At 40.2% G+C, this 16,476-nt stretch overlaps 1 protein-coding gene across 2 annotated transcripts in view; it reads right to left on the bottom strand.

Moving 5' to 3' along the window:
* The window catches only part of llgl2 (LLGL scribble cell polarity complex component 2), a 38,050-nt gene that overhangs the window by 19,180 nt on the left and 2,394 nt on the right, over positions 1-16,476 (bottom strand). Inside the window, exons 2-10 of one of the 2 annotated variants that reach the window (XM_044101973.1) lie at positions 10,462-10,581; positions 9,663-9,760; positions 8,163-8,244; positions 7,973-8,088; positions 7,647-7,805; positions 2,061-2,223; positions 1,859-1,991; positions 1,701-1,755; positions 1,406-1,560 (exon numbers count right to left, since the gene is read on the bottom strand). In XM_044101973.1, coding sequence (XP_043957908.1) covers positions 1,406-1,560; positions 1,701-1,755; positions 1,859-1,991; positions 2,061-2,223; positions 7,647-7,805; positions 7,973-8,088; positions 8,163-8,244; positions 9,663-9,760; positions 10,462-10,536 — 1,036 coding nt within the window. In that variant the 5' untranslated portion in view covers positions 10,537-10,581. The remainder of the gene's footprint in view (positions 1-1,405; positions 1,561-1,700; positions 1,756-1,858; positions 1,992-2,060; positions 2,224-7,646; positions 7,806-7,972; positions 8,089-8,162; positions 8,245-9,662; positions 9,761-10,461; positions 10,582-16,476) is intronic. The other variant, XM_044101972.1, reaches the window with a different exon arrangement.

The following is a 16,476-nucleotide window of genomic DNA, read 5'->3' as shown; positions in this document are numbered from 1 at the left end:
AAGTCAAAATATTCGGTTCTAGAGTTTATTAACACATAAGATTCCTTACATCATCCCTCGGCATCAGAGCCTCTTCAAAGTGTCTGCTTCATTTAAATTTTTCTGGGGAATGTTCCCACATCAGTGGGGAAAGACTACATGGAGCACTTGAGGAGGAGTGCTTCAACAACCTCTGGCAGTAAAGAGGGACTTTCCAAAAGACTTTGTCTGATAGAGGAGTAAAATCCTTCTCTATACGTAAATGAGGTTCACAGCAAAGCAGTAAGCTGACAAGAAAGCTTATTTTAGACATGAATTTTGCGTGTTCTGGCCATTAGTTTGACAGTAGTGATGTACCATCTTTTTCTTTTGGCTGGCCTCTTGATACAAGTGTACTGCATGATTTGAATATAATTATTTGGTTTTGTTTTTTCAATTTTTGTCTCATTAAACACATTAGCCAAATGCATTCAGTGATATTCCTGATGGTCTCGTTTGCCAACTTGTTAATTATGTCCAGGCTTTGTTTACTTCATTCATATTGTGGTAACATCAATATTTTGATAGGTATCCGATTTGCATGGACACTATAGTTAATCTACGCTCTATATAGCAAGTATCTGGTATGGATGCAGAGGGTGTAAATACAGTAATAATATCATGGTGATGCTTTCATTTGAATGTGTGGTTCTGCAGGCTTGTCTTCATTCTCCTGATCTGGGTCAGACATGGGCTCCAACACGTAAGGTTGGATGGACAAGTCTTCTGCTGTTGACATCTTTAATAAACTTTGGAATAAAAGGTCTCAATGTCAGTAGATAATTGTATCAAAAACTACAAAAATGGCTGAACGGGTTGAAGAGCAATGCTCTGTGACCTAAAGGGCACCATGAAATGTTTCAAGACCGCAGAAAAAGAAAACAAGGAGTCTATGGAGCTACAATAATCAAGAATTCAGTCCATAGCACTGCAGTACTAGATTATATAGATCATAAGCAAATAATTTACATGTGAAAAGGAAGGATTAAAATATGTCCACTTTAAGCCCTTTCTGAACAATAACTGTTATTCTGTATTTCAAAAGCTGTGCTGGCAGTTTTTGAAATGCAGTAACTGGACACATGTGGGCTTAGCAAGTAATCTGAGCGGCACCGTGGAGAGTTTGTGGGGTTTGAAGTGACTGTGTTCACTGATTTCTAGATAGTACACTACCTAAAACTATCACTCTGCCTATCTTTATGCATAATGACTGAGCTCTAGCATTTCAAATTAGAGCAGTCGCTAAAGATAGTTTCTTTGAATTCCTTTTGCATGAACCTATTTAAATTCAGAAAGGTTCTTTTCCTGCCTTGTACTAAAACAGCAGTACAATGGTAGATGGTTTATTAGGCCAATGAGGAGGAAGTCCTGAGGTTTGTAAGCCTGCCTGTGTGCTGGGGGCCATCTCTGATGACAAAGAAATCGATGATCCTGGAGGTAAAGTCGAAGGCCACTTGTGTTTTACTGTAGATCACGGTGATGCAGTGTCTGTCCCCATAGCTGGCCCGCGGCATGCCACCACTGAACAGCAGGAACGGAGGCCTACACAAACAAGTTCTAGTTCAGTTCAGTTTGCCCACTGCTTAATGTGTAACATGTCCAGCGGAGGAGGTTCAACATTTGCACAAATTCACTGAGGATACTGTCCAACTAAGTAACTCTGCTAAGTGTAATGAACTCACCCTCCTACAGTTGGAAGCTGAACTATTTTATTGATGGCCTTGCAAGGAAAATGTCCTGGAACAAGAAAACAAACGATCAGTCTCAATCATTACAAATGTGGCAGGAAGTTCAATTGGGGGAAAAAAAAGGAAAGAAAAAAAAAGGTTTTCCTCCTCACCATATGGAACATTGGATTTCTCCTCTTCCTCCCTTTCATCCACAGTCCTCAATGTCCAGCTGCAGTAGCTTCCATCGCTGTGCGAGCTCAGAATGCAGCTTCCATCCTCCGTCCACCACATGCTCTCCAGTTGCTACAAGTGATGACATTCAGAGGGTTAGGGTAGCTGGGCTGGTATTACACTCCCACTCTTGACACTTACCTGAGTAGCCGGGATGTGGTGGATGGCACAGCGGTGATTCAAATCCCAGATGACCATCAGACCCCGTCCATAGCCGATAGCAACCTGATTGGAGTTGACAGGGTTCTCCTGCAGGGCCTCAACATGTTCCAGATTCCTGCGACCAATGTAGTCATCTGGTACACTGGAGTAACAACAAGTCAAAAGTCAACAGTCAACAGAGCCGACAGAGGCTCATGGAGTTCAAAGAGATTCTGTGTTTGAGTTGTATTCCAGTAGGTTTTCTAACCTCACAGGATTCAGATTGAAAAACACAAGTACTGCTTCACCATTTCAGTTGTGTTCACACTCAGATATGAAATGAGCAACCACACAACGTATAGGAAGAAGACTTTCAATGAAAGAATTTTAAAACAACATAGGGAAAAACTCTTTAAGCCTAAATGCTTATACTTTTCATCATCCCATTTAGAGGCTATCGGATCTATAAGTCAGACCAACTTCTAAAGGCATTTTGCACTGCAGGGCTTGGTCCAATCCCCTTCAGATGGCCCTGGTTGTTTTTGCATTGAGCAGAGAGCCGCCTGGAAGGTGGGCAGGGACCGTCATATCAATGAAATTCCTGGTGAAGCTGTCTTTTCAAGGAGTGCAGAACACTTTCATTCTTCATTGTCCTGTCCAGCTCCTTCTAACTGCTTGTTAGCAAGGAAGTTGAAGAAAATAATTAACTCATCTTTACATTTTAACTACATCAATAAAAACATTGTTTAGTGTGTCTGGCACAGCTGTGTCTTCTGGGAATCCCCTTCTTCAGAGACTTGCCAACTTCTGATCTTAAATATTAAAATTTTTGGCTGTAGTGGCCCTTGTAATACGACTGTCCAGTGTAGTACAGAGCAAATAATTATCCTCCAGATCAACATCAAAACCCCGAGACATTTTACTACACACAAGTAATGCAGACAAGGAAGTTGTGAGGTTATTTATGTTCAAGCCACCACAGATAAAGAGCTCATAAACTACGTGGAATCATTTGATTTTATTACTGTATTTTTCGGACTATTAGCCGCTACTTTTATCCCATGCTTTGAACCATGCGGCTTATAGCCCAGTGCAGCTTTTCTGTGGATCCACCACGGGGCTCTTCAGCAGAAAGTGAATCATAGTAAGTCAAAATTGGAAATCAAAGAAGAAAGTGGTGATTTTCATTTAGAACAAGCTAGGGCGGTTGTAAACGTATATTTTAGTAATTGAATAATCCATTAATTATTCTTATGATTAATTGGATAAAAAAATTCCAAAATAAAATATTGATAAATTTGGCATATCACCAGTTTTACTATTGGATATCAATATCAGTCCAATTTTTCATTTTTAAGCATGTCTAACAGTTACTTTTTTGTAGTTTAGAAAACTAACCTGTAACAATAATAGCACACTTTCCACTTTAACCTGAAGAAAAGTTATACAAAGTTCTGAAATTCTATTCCATATAGAGGCAGGCTCACAAATAATCTTATAAAAAATTTCTATGCTCCAGCTTTTAGTTTATGTATTCATCCTCAGTCAGTTTAATAGATGAATTCTCATCTTGCCCCATACCTGTTAAGCTTTGGGTTTGAGAATACGGGAAATGTCGCCTGAAGTTGGGGGGTTTGATGTTGGGGTGGGGGATAGGCGAACAAATGTAAGATGGTGATGGAGAGGAGGAAATAGAACAGGGGACAGAGGAACGAATACACCAAATGGGGAGAGGGTTACGAACGGTAGGCCAGGGGACGAAAGTAAGAGCGGGGGATATTTACGGCACCTTCGTTCGTCCATCCATCCATCATCTTCCGCTTATCCGGGGTCGGGTCGCGGGTGTATCAGATTCAGAAGGGAGGCCCAGACTTCCTTCTCTCCAGCCACTTCTTCCAGCTCCTTCGGAGGAATCCCAAGGCGTTCCCAGGCCAGCCGAGAGACATAGTCCCTCCAGCGTGTCCTGGGTCTTCCCCGGGGCTTCCTCCCGATGGGACGTGCCCAGAACACCTCACCAGGGAGGCGTCCAGGAGGCATCCTGACCAGATGCCCGAGCCACCTCAACTGGCTCCTCTCGACGTGAAGGAGCAGCGAGTCTACTCTGAGTCCCTCCCGGATGACTGAGCTTCTCACCCTATCTCTAAGGGAGAGCCCAGACACCCTACGGAGAAAACCTATTTTGGCTGCTTTATCCGCGATCTCGTTCTTTCGATCATGACCAAAAGCTCATGACCATAGATGAGGGTGGGAACATAGATCGACTGGTAAATCGAGAGCTTTGCCTTTTGGCTCAGCTCTCTCTTCACCACAATGGACCGGTATAGCACCCGCTTGACGGCAGACGCTGCGCCAATCCGCCTGTCAATCTCCCGCTCCCTTCTTCCCTCATACGTGAACAAGGTCCCGAGATACTTGAACTCCTCCACTTGGGGCAGGACACCCCCCCGACCCGGAGAAGGCACTCTACCCTTTTCCGGTTCAAGACCATGGCCTCGGATTTGGAGGCACTGATCGCCATCCCAGCTGCTTCACAATCGGCTGCAAACCGCTCCAGCGAGAGCTGCAGATCACGACCTGATGAAGCCAAAAGGACCACATCATCCGCAAAAAGCAGAGATGCAATCCTAAGGCCAACACCTTGGCTGCGCCTAGAAATTCTGTCCATAAAAGTAATGAACAGAATCTGTGACAAAGGGCAGCCCTGGCGGAATCCAACTCTCACCGGAAATGAGCCCGACTTACTGCCGGCATTGCGGCCCAGACTGTGACACCGGTCATAGAAGGACCTGATAGCCCGTATCAAAGGGCCTGGTACCCCATACTCCCGGAGAAACCCCACAGAGATCCTCGAGGGACACGGTTGAATACAGTCTCCAGAACACATGTAGACTGGTTTGACAAACTCCTACACACTCTCCAGGACTCTGCTGAGGTTGTAGAGCTGGTCCAGTGTTCCACGACCAGGACGAAAACCACACTGTTCTTCCTGAGTCTGAGGTTCAACAATCCCACAGACCCTCCTCTCCAGAACCCCCGAATAGACCTGGACAGGGAGGCTTAAGAGTGTGAGCCCCCTGTAATTGGAGCACACCCTCCGGTCCCCCTTTTTGAACAGGGGGACCACCACTGCCAATCCAGGGAAACTGCCTCCGATGTCCAGTCCTTCGTTCGTCGCACTCTGAAATGTACCGCCAATATGATTTCCGCCACCCGTTTGTTGAGACCAGGATAATATGAAATTTATTGTGCATTTCCTCCATAAAGCTAAACTTACACTGTAACCAGTGGCATCGCGCCAGTCATTTTAAGGATGCTTTTTGGTCCCCCAAAAACGATAAAAACCCGGGCATTATCATCAATCAATAAAATCCCCACAAGCTGAACTTAAAAATGGGACGTTATGCCGCTAACACTTGCTTTTGTCAACAACTCTGAGGTGGAAGTCAGACCTCCACGCAGCGCAGCTTCGAGGCAGGTAAATTTTTCTCGCGAAATTTTAATAATTCCTCAAGGAATCATTCGTATCTTTCAAGGAATCATTTCAGTCCTAAAACAAGCACATGCCAGCAGCAGGCACGACGGAGAAATGTTTTCAATTCATATCCCCTCATCATGGAAACAACATGAAGAAGTTCATATGATGCTGCTTTTAAGTTGTAGGCTATCTATCTGGCAGTACAGGTAAGCCCCTACACGTGAGCTTAGCATGAACGAATCCATGGTTCGGTGTTAATAGCAGATTTATTAAGGTTTTCCTTATGAAAAACTGAGAGTGGCAGAGATACCAGCAGTTACTGCTGGGTTTCAGATGACGTAGCACCGACGTCACCCAATGCAGATGGAGGGCCGGAAGTAAATACAGCCCATTCATTTCTGTTGATCCGGCATGAAAATGTCTAAAGTCTGTGTCCTGCATGGTTGTTCCAACTGTTCTAATAGAGATAAAGGTGAACGTTATTTTTGTGTTTCGAAGGTAGTTGGTCACAAGGAAGATAATTTTAAAAAGCTTACCAAAAAAAGAAGAGAAAAGTGAATCAACAATCTACAGCTAAAAACAGAAGGTGCAGAAACCAACAACGCCAGAATTTGGCGCTGCAAATTCTGGCGTTGTAACAATGGGTTTAAAATGCAATTTAAACCCATTGACCTTTAAATTGTATTTTCAAATATTTTATTTGACAGTTACTTAGAAAGCCAAGCATTCATATGTAAAGTCAGATATATTATTTTTATGCCCTGCTGTTGCGACAGACTGGTGACCTGTCCTGGGTGTATCCTCTCGCCCAGAACGTTAGCTGGACATAGGCACCACCAGCCCTCCCAGCCCCATTAGGGTGACTATTCCCCCACATGCATGTCTGGCCGTGAAGTATATTTGTGTCCAGACACGGACATGGGGGTTTCGTAGATCGGAGCGAATCGTTGACCTACAACTCCAGCATGAATTTGGATTTACAGAAGCTAAATAAATTATTTACTGGCAGATCCAAGCTCATAGAAATAACATGGGTTGGTTTGTTGTTAGCGATAGCATCGTTATCATAGACTAATTACTTAAACTAGCACAATTCATTACTCATCCGGCAGAAACAAGTCGGCAGCCATTTAATGCTTCTTTTGATCCTAAATGCTTGACCCAACTTGAAACTAAATGATTATATTCTCCAAGCTTTTGAAAACTTTCTTCTGGCTCGTATGAGGTCTGCAGCACTACATAGTTATGTGGATCACCTCGATGCGGGTAAATCCTCAATATTATAAGAGAAGTTTGCTTTATCGAGATAATACGGATCATATCCGTAATATACTGTATTTTTTCGAGATGCCTTGTCTGTACCATCCTATTTAGGGCATTAGCATACGGGTTGTGATCAATTTTTCTTTGTTTTGAACCAGAGAAATCCACTTCCAGCCTTCCATCTGAATTTTGCGCGTCATCCGGGTCACGTGGCTGAAACCCAGCAATAGCCTGGTGCGGCTTATATATGTTTTTTGTTTTTATTTTGTTTTTTTACTTTGTGGGTGCAGCTTATAGTGAGGTGCGCTCTATAGTCCAGAAAATACAGTATTTATAGGCAGTTATTGGGACAAAAGTCAGTGTATGTTTTTTTTCCCCACTGCTGAGAAAAAGTTGCATGTATTTATCGGCTTGATGTGTGATGACTCAATGTGGATTCTTCATTCAGCTTGTTTAATATTATTTAACCAAATTAAAATAAATGCTATTAAATATGTCATAACATTATTTAAAAACTAACAGGTAAAAATGTATCATGAAAGGAATTCATTGATCCCATCTGTAAAAATAACAGACATTGAGAAAGTCTAAACAGACCTCTAAAAAATCTGGATGTTGACTCTTTACAGTCTTGCCCCTGCAACCAATGCACCAATAAACAGCTGACGTCAGCCCTGATTGGAAGCACAGCTCTAAGGGTTCCAAGCAAGCCAGGTGGGACCGGGTTGGAAGTGCTAATGTAAAACACGCAAAAGCTGGGATTGAAGCATGGCTGGCCCAGTGTCAGGCTCCCTGCAGAGTATAAGGGACTTTAGTTGCTCAAGAAGACATAAATGAGAGGTTTTTACCAGCTGGTGATTTGGTCAAGGCTGATGTTCATCTCTTCCAACTCTCTGAATCCTGGGACTTCAACAATGAACACATGTCCACCTTCTGTTCCCAACAATAGCAGCTCCCCTGAGGAGTGAGTCAGCACTGCAGTCACTCTGGTCACACTGGGGGGGGCCCTGGCATACACACAAGCAAGAAAATTACAAGAAGGTCAGCCTTCAGCTCCATCCCTCTGAAAGGGTTAGGGTTCTTTGCTGCTCCAGCCAGGTGAGAACCACCTGAGCAGCTCCGCATGGGATGGAGTCAGAGTGAAGAGCTAGTTTGTGACAGTATATCTGTGTACCCAGGCGGTCCGGTCAGCAGGAAACGGCCTATCTCAAGCAGCTCTGAAAGTCCTTTGTGGCTTCGTAAAGTCCACATGTGTAGACTGTTGTCATCCAGCAGAGTCACCAGCTCCACCTGTACCAACACAACAAAGGTTGGAGGTAGTGTGTGACTGCTGTAAGCTCTGCCTGTTATTTTCCTTACTGTACCTGATGAGGCATGAAGAACACCTGTGTGACAGCAGCATTTTCATCATGGAGACCAATGAACTCCACGCCAGGAGCGCCATACCTGCACCCCAGTTAAGGACAACCTGAATTTACAGGGAGTGCACTCAATAAGTTTCATTCATGGTTCTGGTTCATTCATGGAACAATACAAGTCTAAATATTTTTATTGATAAATAACATTTGGTGAAATAATCCCTTTAGTTGTGTGTGAAGGGACTGCACTCTGCCCCCTGGTGAATTGTCTGAGCAATCAGAGGCTCGGTCCAATGGAGAAAACTCTACTTTGTTTCCTCCCAAGGTGTATTACGCTTAGCAGTCATAGACTTATAAATGCATTAATTTGGAGTTACTTTTGACCGATTACAAAAGGTAAGAAAATCTAGAATGAGAAATATTTTTAGGAAACTGACTAGCCTACCTTTTATACACAAGGAAGCTTAAAGAAAGTGCTCTTCATGCTGGTTTCTTTGTCAGCATATATTTTTGACAGAATATCCCAGAAGTGCACATTTTGCACAAAGGTTACTGCCTGGAGTTACTCAGGCAAATGAGTGATCTTAGATCACCTGAAAAAATGTCAAAGGAAGCACCTGAAATTATTCTCTGGACTTGATTCTGGATCAATGTTGGAGTAATTTGATGTCCAATACTGTGATGCACTGATCTGTCTGAGGGATCTCAAACTGTCCACATGCTGGATGGGGTCCTACCTGCATTTCTAATAAAATATATATTCTTTTGGTATGACATGTATAAAATAAGATACAAAAAGCACAAGTTGCAGATCCACTGCAAGTTACGGTTTTACCATTTATTTGTATTTTAACATCCAATAATTATGTGGCACTGTCAGTTTGATGTCTCATAGAAATCTCTATTTTTATCATTTTTTGTTCATTCATGTTGTAAATTGTGTGTACGGAAGAGGATTAGGGCCACAGAAAAAAAAATATAGAAATCTGACTTTAAAGTCAGAATTTTTTATTTTTTCCACTGGCCCTATTCCTCTTCCGTATGTGTGGGCAAAGCCAATGAGGCAATAAGTAAATACAGATCTGACCTTATATTTACTGCAACTGTTGGTCTGTAAGCAGTTACTGGCCAGTGTATGCTTGGTTTGATAAATAAGACATTTCTAACTTTTGCTTTAAGGTTCTATGGCCCGAGTAGCCTTTCTTTACTAGTACCTTTACTAGTACCTGTGGACAGGCAGAAAGGCAGAGAAAAAAGGGGAAGACAAGCAGAAAATGCCGCTGGGCCAGAAATCACACCGGGAACAACTGCACTGAGGTCTGTAGCTTCTTATATGATTAACTCATTCTACCACTAAGCCAGCTTGTGCTCCTGTAACTTGTCATTTATTCATTTTAGTGTGCAAGTTTGCACTGCATGTTGATAAATGAGCGCCAGAACACATGATTCAGTCTTAGCACCATGTCCTTCCCATTAAAGGAGCATCAAAGTTTCTGAGAGGGATACAGCTTGATGGCTCCAGAGCGAGTTCCAATGGCCATGAGCTGAAGAGAGGAACTGTATCCCAGAGCGCTGGGCTGGTGGGGGAATCCATGTTCCACAGTCTGCACAGGACAGCAAACAAACAAACAGACTTTATTGTTATTCAAATGTATATTTAAATGTACATATTGAATGAAATTTTGTTGCAAGGCTCCAATAATAATAAAATAAATAAGTAATAATAAAAAGTATCAATGTAAATATATAGAATAAAAAGATTATTGGGAGTTTAGTTTGTCTGCCCAGTGGCCCCATGGCCCTGTAGAGCATGTCTGGTACTGGATTGAAAGGTTGCACATGTTATTTGGAGGGTTTTAGTTTTGTTATATTAGCTTTCCTAAAGCATTGTGTGCTATGAGGTAAGATGTGACTAAAATCAGGAATTATTTGGTAGATCGATTCTTGTGACCATTTTCTCATAGAAAAACGGGTGTTTTATGAGATTATAAACAATATTCTTATAAAACAATGAAAGTGAAGGTTACACTTTCAGTGCATTGTAAAGTCACTTATTGTTAATAGGGAATTAGACATTAGTGATGCCTGGAATATTCTCACACGTGCAAACGTAATGATCTGATGCATTAAGGAACTGAATTAAGACTTTCTACATCTGGAAAGCCATCAAATCATCTGATCTTTGAACATTTACTTGTCATTTCAACTCATCAACACATGCAAGTTAACTCTCTGAAAAATATGATGATGTGACCTTCACCTCCACCATTGATAATGAGGTCAGTGGTGAACAGAATGAACTTGCCTTGCTGAACTGGAAGAGCTCCTGTTTGAGGCGATCCCGCTGGGACTCTGTTCCATGTCGCCTGAACCTTTTCATGGTGCCTCAGCAGCAGCCTGGAGCCTGCAGCACCAAAGATGAACTCTATGAGGAATGAAATGGAAAAAACTAAAGATGTTTACACGTGTGTACATGTATGTGACAAGGCCCATGCTATGAATTCAAAGACTCCTTCACATGTGGCGTCCAAATGCATCCTTCTTTTCCCCAGATTTGAAGGATGTGTATGGTGTATCCTTCACGGCCCACAATATCCCATAATTCATTCCCAACCAGGCATTCAGGCAGGGCGACAATAGTGCTGAAGAGCAGCAAATAATTTTGTTATATTACACTTTAAATGACGCAACGTGATTTTGTACAACGTTTTTAGGTGAGAATGTAAGTGTGCAAGTCTCAAATATCTGCTCGGTTCACCAAAACATAACCTGCTGTGACATTTTTGGACATGTAACACTGTGTTAACAGCCAGCTCCCCTTGCCAGCTGGCAGCTGGTTGGGTGCTTCAGGTTCGGTATACCAGAGGGGAACACCTGACTCCCAGCACATTTTTAAAAACTCCCGCTGGCTTTCCCCAATGATTGGAAGTTAAACACCGATATTATTCAGATAAATGATATCTAGTTGCAAAATGTTTGGTTTACTTAAGTATTTCATTGATACCTGAGCCAATCGGTTTCATTAATTGAAGTTAAGCCTTCAAACATATTAGTTATATTTAACTCTAATAGCTTATCCAAGATTTGGAGAGTGTTATATTTGAAAATGAATAATTTGCTTATATTTATTCCTGGCAGAAATGTGCAATGCATGTTTGAACATTTTAGAATCTAACAAATTTCTCTCTCTTTTTTTTTAATATGGAACAACCTTTACTATAAAAGGTGAAGAATAATACAGAAATCAGGACTAATACATGACTAAAAAACAAACTTCAGCTTCGTTGTTTTTTGTCTTCACCGCTCTCTGCTTCATGCTGTCATGGTTGCTAGGCAACATGAGTTACGCTGAGATGGGGCGGGGACAGTTGGTGAAGGCTAGAACTGTTCGAATTCACCGTTTTTGTCTTCCAATCTTAGATTATTCACAGCCTTGGAAGTACCTACGTAGACCAATCTTTCGAAGGATGCAGACTTTGAACTCGGACACAGCTTATGGCTGCGTTCACACTGCAGCCTGAAGTGACCCAATTCCAATTTTTTGTCAAATCGGATTTTTTTGTTGTGGCTGTTCACACTTCCAGCAAATTTATGCGATCTGTATGTGACCAGTGTGAACAGGCAAACAACCTGAAAGTGTCCCGCATCCGCAGTAGAGGGCGCAATAACGTCATCGTTTTCAAGTGTTCTCCCAACTGCCTTAAATAGAAGATGTCTACTTTTGTTTGCAGAAGAAACTTACGCATCCATGTTTGCGGAAATAAACATGGATGCAGCATATTAACAACTTAATCCTCATTATAGTTTGTCATGGTTGTTTTTCTTTCCGCTTGTGCATATCAGAATGCACAATAGTGACATTTGTCGAGTATCAGTGACGTTCAAGTCAGATGAATGCGACCTGAACTTTAGGTCACATTTGAATCGGATAAGTATCGGATACCCAAGTGACCTGGGTAGCATTCGAAAAGAATCCGACCTGTGTTGTTCAGATTATCATGAAAAGATCAGATACAGGTCGCATTATGTCAAAAAATAAAAATACTTTAAAAAAAATTTGAATTACAGACAAAATAACATAAGTAGTAAAGTCTAAAATGAAGCAACATTTAATACTTAGGGCTCTTTATTGGGTGAAATTTCTTTGCCACAGAGGGAACAGAAGGCAGTGAAACGAAAGTAAACTGTGAGAAGCAGCACTCCACTACATTTACAAGACAGAGCTGTTACATACATGACAAAAAACATAACTTAAAACATCAACTTTTACTTAACCAGGTAAGTTGAGAACAAATTCATTTAATTTTTCGAAAAACATATTCAGAAACATTAAAATATCAAATGGAATAACACATTGCAGAAAACAAATATAAAATATAAGGAAACAACCATATCCATACTGACTAAATGTACTGCAATACATTTATAAATAAGTTTTTTAAAGTAGTACTGTAGTTTTAACTGAGTTGATAAAGGCTTATGTTGAAGTTAGTGTTACCTTTGACATTATTATTGCTAATTTTTCCAATCATTGGGTGCAGTAAAATGAAAGGTGGATTTGCCTAATGATGTACAAACTTTTGTAACCATCATAGTGATGACTTAATTACAACATAAAATGTAAGTATTGTTGGAAATATTGAGTGACTAAAATTAATAGCAGTGTAATTAAAAGTATGCTCACTAATATTAATTCTACATTTTTCCATGAGAGCTAATCATTGAAACCAGTATCTATTTCATCACTAAGACATAAGAAAATGGTTGAACTGCTGAAATGAGACAAGAAGGCCCCCATTTAAATCCCAGCCTGAGTTCTTCCTGCATGTTCTCCCTGTGGATACAAGGGTTCTCTATGGATTCATCCCACTGTTCACAAACATGACTACTAGAGTAATTGGCCCTGGTAAACTGTACAGGCATCCTTGTATGTTTGAATTGTCTATATGTTGCCTTGTGATGGACTGGCAATTTACATAAAGTGCACTCTGTCTCACCCAATGACCCCTAGAGATGGGCACCAGAACCAGTATAATTAGTTACGATGCATAAAAGGATGTGCACAATAGAGGCCCCACCCTCTCTTTGCTTAAGTCTGTCAACACATTCCAAACCTCCTAGAGATGGGTTCATCATTATCAAACTCGATACTGATCTCAGCCTTAAACTGGATAGCAGACTGAAGCAACTGCTAAAAACAAGACGGTTGTTACTGAACTTGGATTTGTCATATTTTACTCTGGACATTCGAGCTGACAGCAGAACAAGCAAAAACACCACACTTCAGATAGTAATCTCACTCACTACATAAAACAAATGTCCTAAATATATTGGTAGGCTAATTTGTCCGATTCCGCAGTTTACTTATAGGCTTAAGATGCAAACAGCTTGTTATGGAAGCCCTCAGTCAGCAGACAATGCTGATGCTTGCTGCAAAACCCAGCATTGTTTTTTTTATTTTGGGTTTTCTTTAGCTGTAAGCCATAATTATTAAAATTGAAAAATTATCTCGAAATATTCTACTTTCTGTTATAATGAATCTCTAGAAAATGACAATATTGCTCTTTTACACAGTGTTTAAATTTTTAGAGAGCTACTACAGTCTCTTCATAGAGATGTAGCAGCTCTGTAGTATATGGTTAATATGGGCATTAAATGATTGTTTAGAGGCATATACACCATACTTATAAATCTTGTACATAGGAATGCATCTTAGAGCAGTGTTTCTCAAACTTTTTCAGGCTGAGGACCACCAAACACTCACAGACCAAACCTGAAATTGCCACTGCGATAACACATCTTAATATATAATGCAGCCTGAAATTAAAATTAGTCTCTTAACTCACATTTTGTTGTTTTCTTTGTTCATCCTACTGAGAAGAGTGGTGCTGTTTGGTAAATATGACAACAAAGCTACGAACATGAAGACCCATACAATACTTGGCCATTTTGAGTTATTTACAGATTCTGAAAGTGTCTAAACTTTCCAAGATGTCAAACCAATGGAAATTTAAAAAAAAGAAACTGTTCTTCACTACCAAATATTGTGTGCATTAATAACATTTAGGGTTATTTGTGACTTAGCACAATTAAAGAAAAATAGACTTGAGTTGCTTTAACAGAAACAATAAATCATTTTCTCCACCATTAAATGTAAAAATAATCCACCAATTTCTATCAATTGAGTTAATTTATTGTATTTAATCATTTTTAATGAAATAAAAATAACAGCTGTGTAAACAGAGCATCATTACCAAGACAGGTCATAAAAAAGAAAGAACAGTTCTGACCAACAGGAGCGCTTCCTACTGCTAACCGTTCAAAGGAATCCAGTCACTACTGAACAACACATCAACACTCAGCAGCTATCACTTAAGCTTTCTCTGATCATATAGTATTCCTGGGGTTGTTTTCTGTCCACAGGTATCTGAAGCTTTTCTTTTGAGTGACCCGGTTCAGGGTTTCCCCCAGAAAACTTGCTAAGCCCGGTGGTCAGAGTGCTGAGGCAGTCCACCGTGTTTTTGTATTAAAAGATGTTAAGTAGACAGGAAATGTAAAAATATTACGGGGCAGTTAGGTATAAATGATACTGTTATTTGGCAAAATGGAAAAATTATCTGCCAATAAATTCCCCAAATTTAGACATAAAAAACATAGTTTTATAGATATCTAGAATCTTTTTTTTTTTTTTTTAAAGTTACATGCTGCAGCTTTAAGCAGACGTTTGGTGAGAGAGTTCACTGTCTGGTGGAGGTTGAGCAGCGCTACGTCTGTGAAATATTACTACCAGTAGCGCGTAGCAGTGGTCCAAGATCAAGAGCAGAACGAGTGTCTTACACCGCCAGCTTGAAGACTTGAATTGTTTTTCGGGTTATTTGTTTAGCTTTCTGACTGTGATCGCTGGCTGATCAATCAGCACACCTCTATTCCAAATACATAATTGAAATTGTACTGTCCGTAATATTTTTTAATAGGTTCTGTATATATTTTAGTAAGCCTTGCTAAATCTCAAAATAAATCCATTTTAATAATATTTACAAGTATTGTGTAAATAGTGTCTAAGTATATTTCAGTAAAGCACTTTCAGTGTACATGATATATATAGTATACATGATACTTTATGCTAACAAAGTATGCCTTATTAGGTGCCCTAACAATACTTTACCATTTTGTTAAAATGGCGAAAAAAGAAAACAATAATTAAACAATCCTTAATTTATTTAACAGAGTAATATTCTGCTCATGCTTCAAAACATTAAACACTGACAGTTTAGTGACAGAGGTTCCAGAGCAAAAACATTATTTGTCCTTAACACTAAACGTAGAAGGTATCTATCTTCAGTTTTACATCTCACCGAATATGATCTGTTTTTTTAAAACACAGAAGCTGTCTTTACCCAATCCATTTTAGATTTCAATTCTGTCAGTGAACGGCATTAGCTCCAGTGCACACTAAAGAACAGAGTATGGCAGTAACCAGCACTTTCAGTTATTTTGAAAACCACCAGAAAAAGAAGAATGGCATATCATTGAAGCCAGGGGAAAAAAAAGAGATGCACTTCAAATTTGCCATTTTTTACTCACACAATTTTGCCATAAACAGTAGAGAGCTGTAGTTAGTAATAATAGTCAGTAGATTTGGTGAATTCAAGCTTGTGACATGCTAGTCCGAGTTACACAATAACAACAGTACAAGAACTGGATGGAAATAAAATGTGGGTCACAAAAGGAGCCAAAGGGATGAAGGCTGCTTACCTGTTGCTAACCGGTGGCAAGTTTGGTTCAAAATGCCATCAATCTTTTCATAGTTATAAACAGTGCAGTACATATATACCCAAACTTACTTTTGTTTCAGAAACAGGTATTTGATCAATTTTATTGTGATTGTTATGACAATCAATCAACTTCATGTTATAACTGCATGGAGGTCCTGTGTGTTGCAACTTAATGTAGTTTTCTTCATAAACACGTTTATCATCATTTTTATCTTTAACATATTTTGCAAAACCTAAAGACCACACCAGTTCTGAGAATGAATCTCAACTTCTCCAGTGTCCTTCTAACTGCCTTATATGATCCAGATGTGTTGAAAACAAGGATTGGAGTTGAAGACCCCTGCCCTAGACCACAGATTCTTTACTTTGTTGACCTCTGCGCCCGATTTTTCCAGTCCAAAGTGACCCGGGGCCCATTTATATATTAACAGGCCAGCAATTCATGGAATGGATCAATAGTAAAATTAAACGCTGTGTTAGGCATTGACCATCATAGTCAACTGTAGACATTTCCCCTGCCTTTTCAGTGTTAAAATAAACATCAC

This window comes from Gambusia affinis, linkage group LG20 (assembly GCF_019740435.1).
Source record: "Gambusia affinis linkage group LG20, SWU_Gaff_1.0, whole genome shotgun sequence".
NCBI classification, from domain to species: Eukaryota; Metazoa; Chordata; class Actinopteri; order Cyprinodontiformes; family Poeciliidae; genus Gambusia; species Gambusia affinis.
This window is presented reverse-complemented; position numbering and strand designations above follow the sequence as displayed.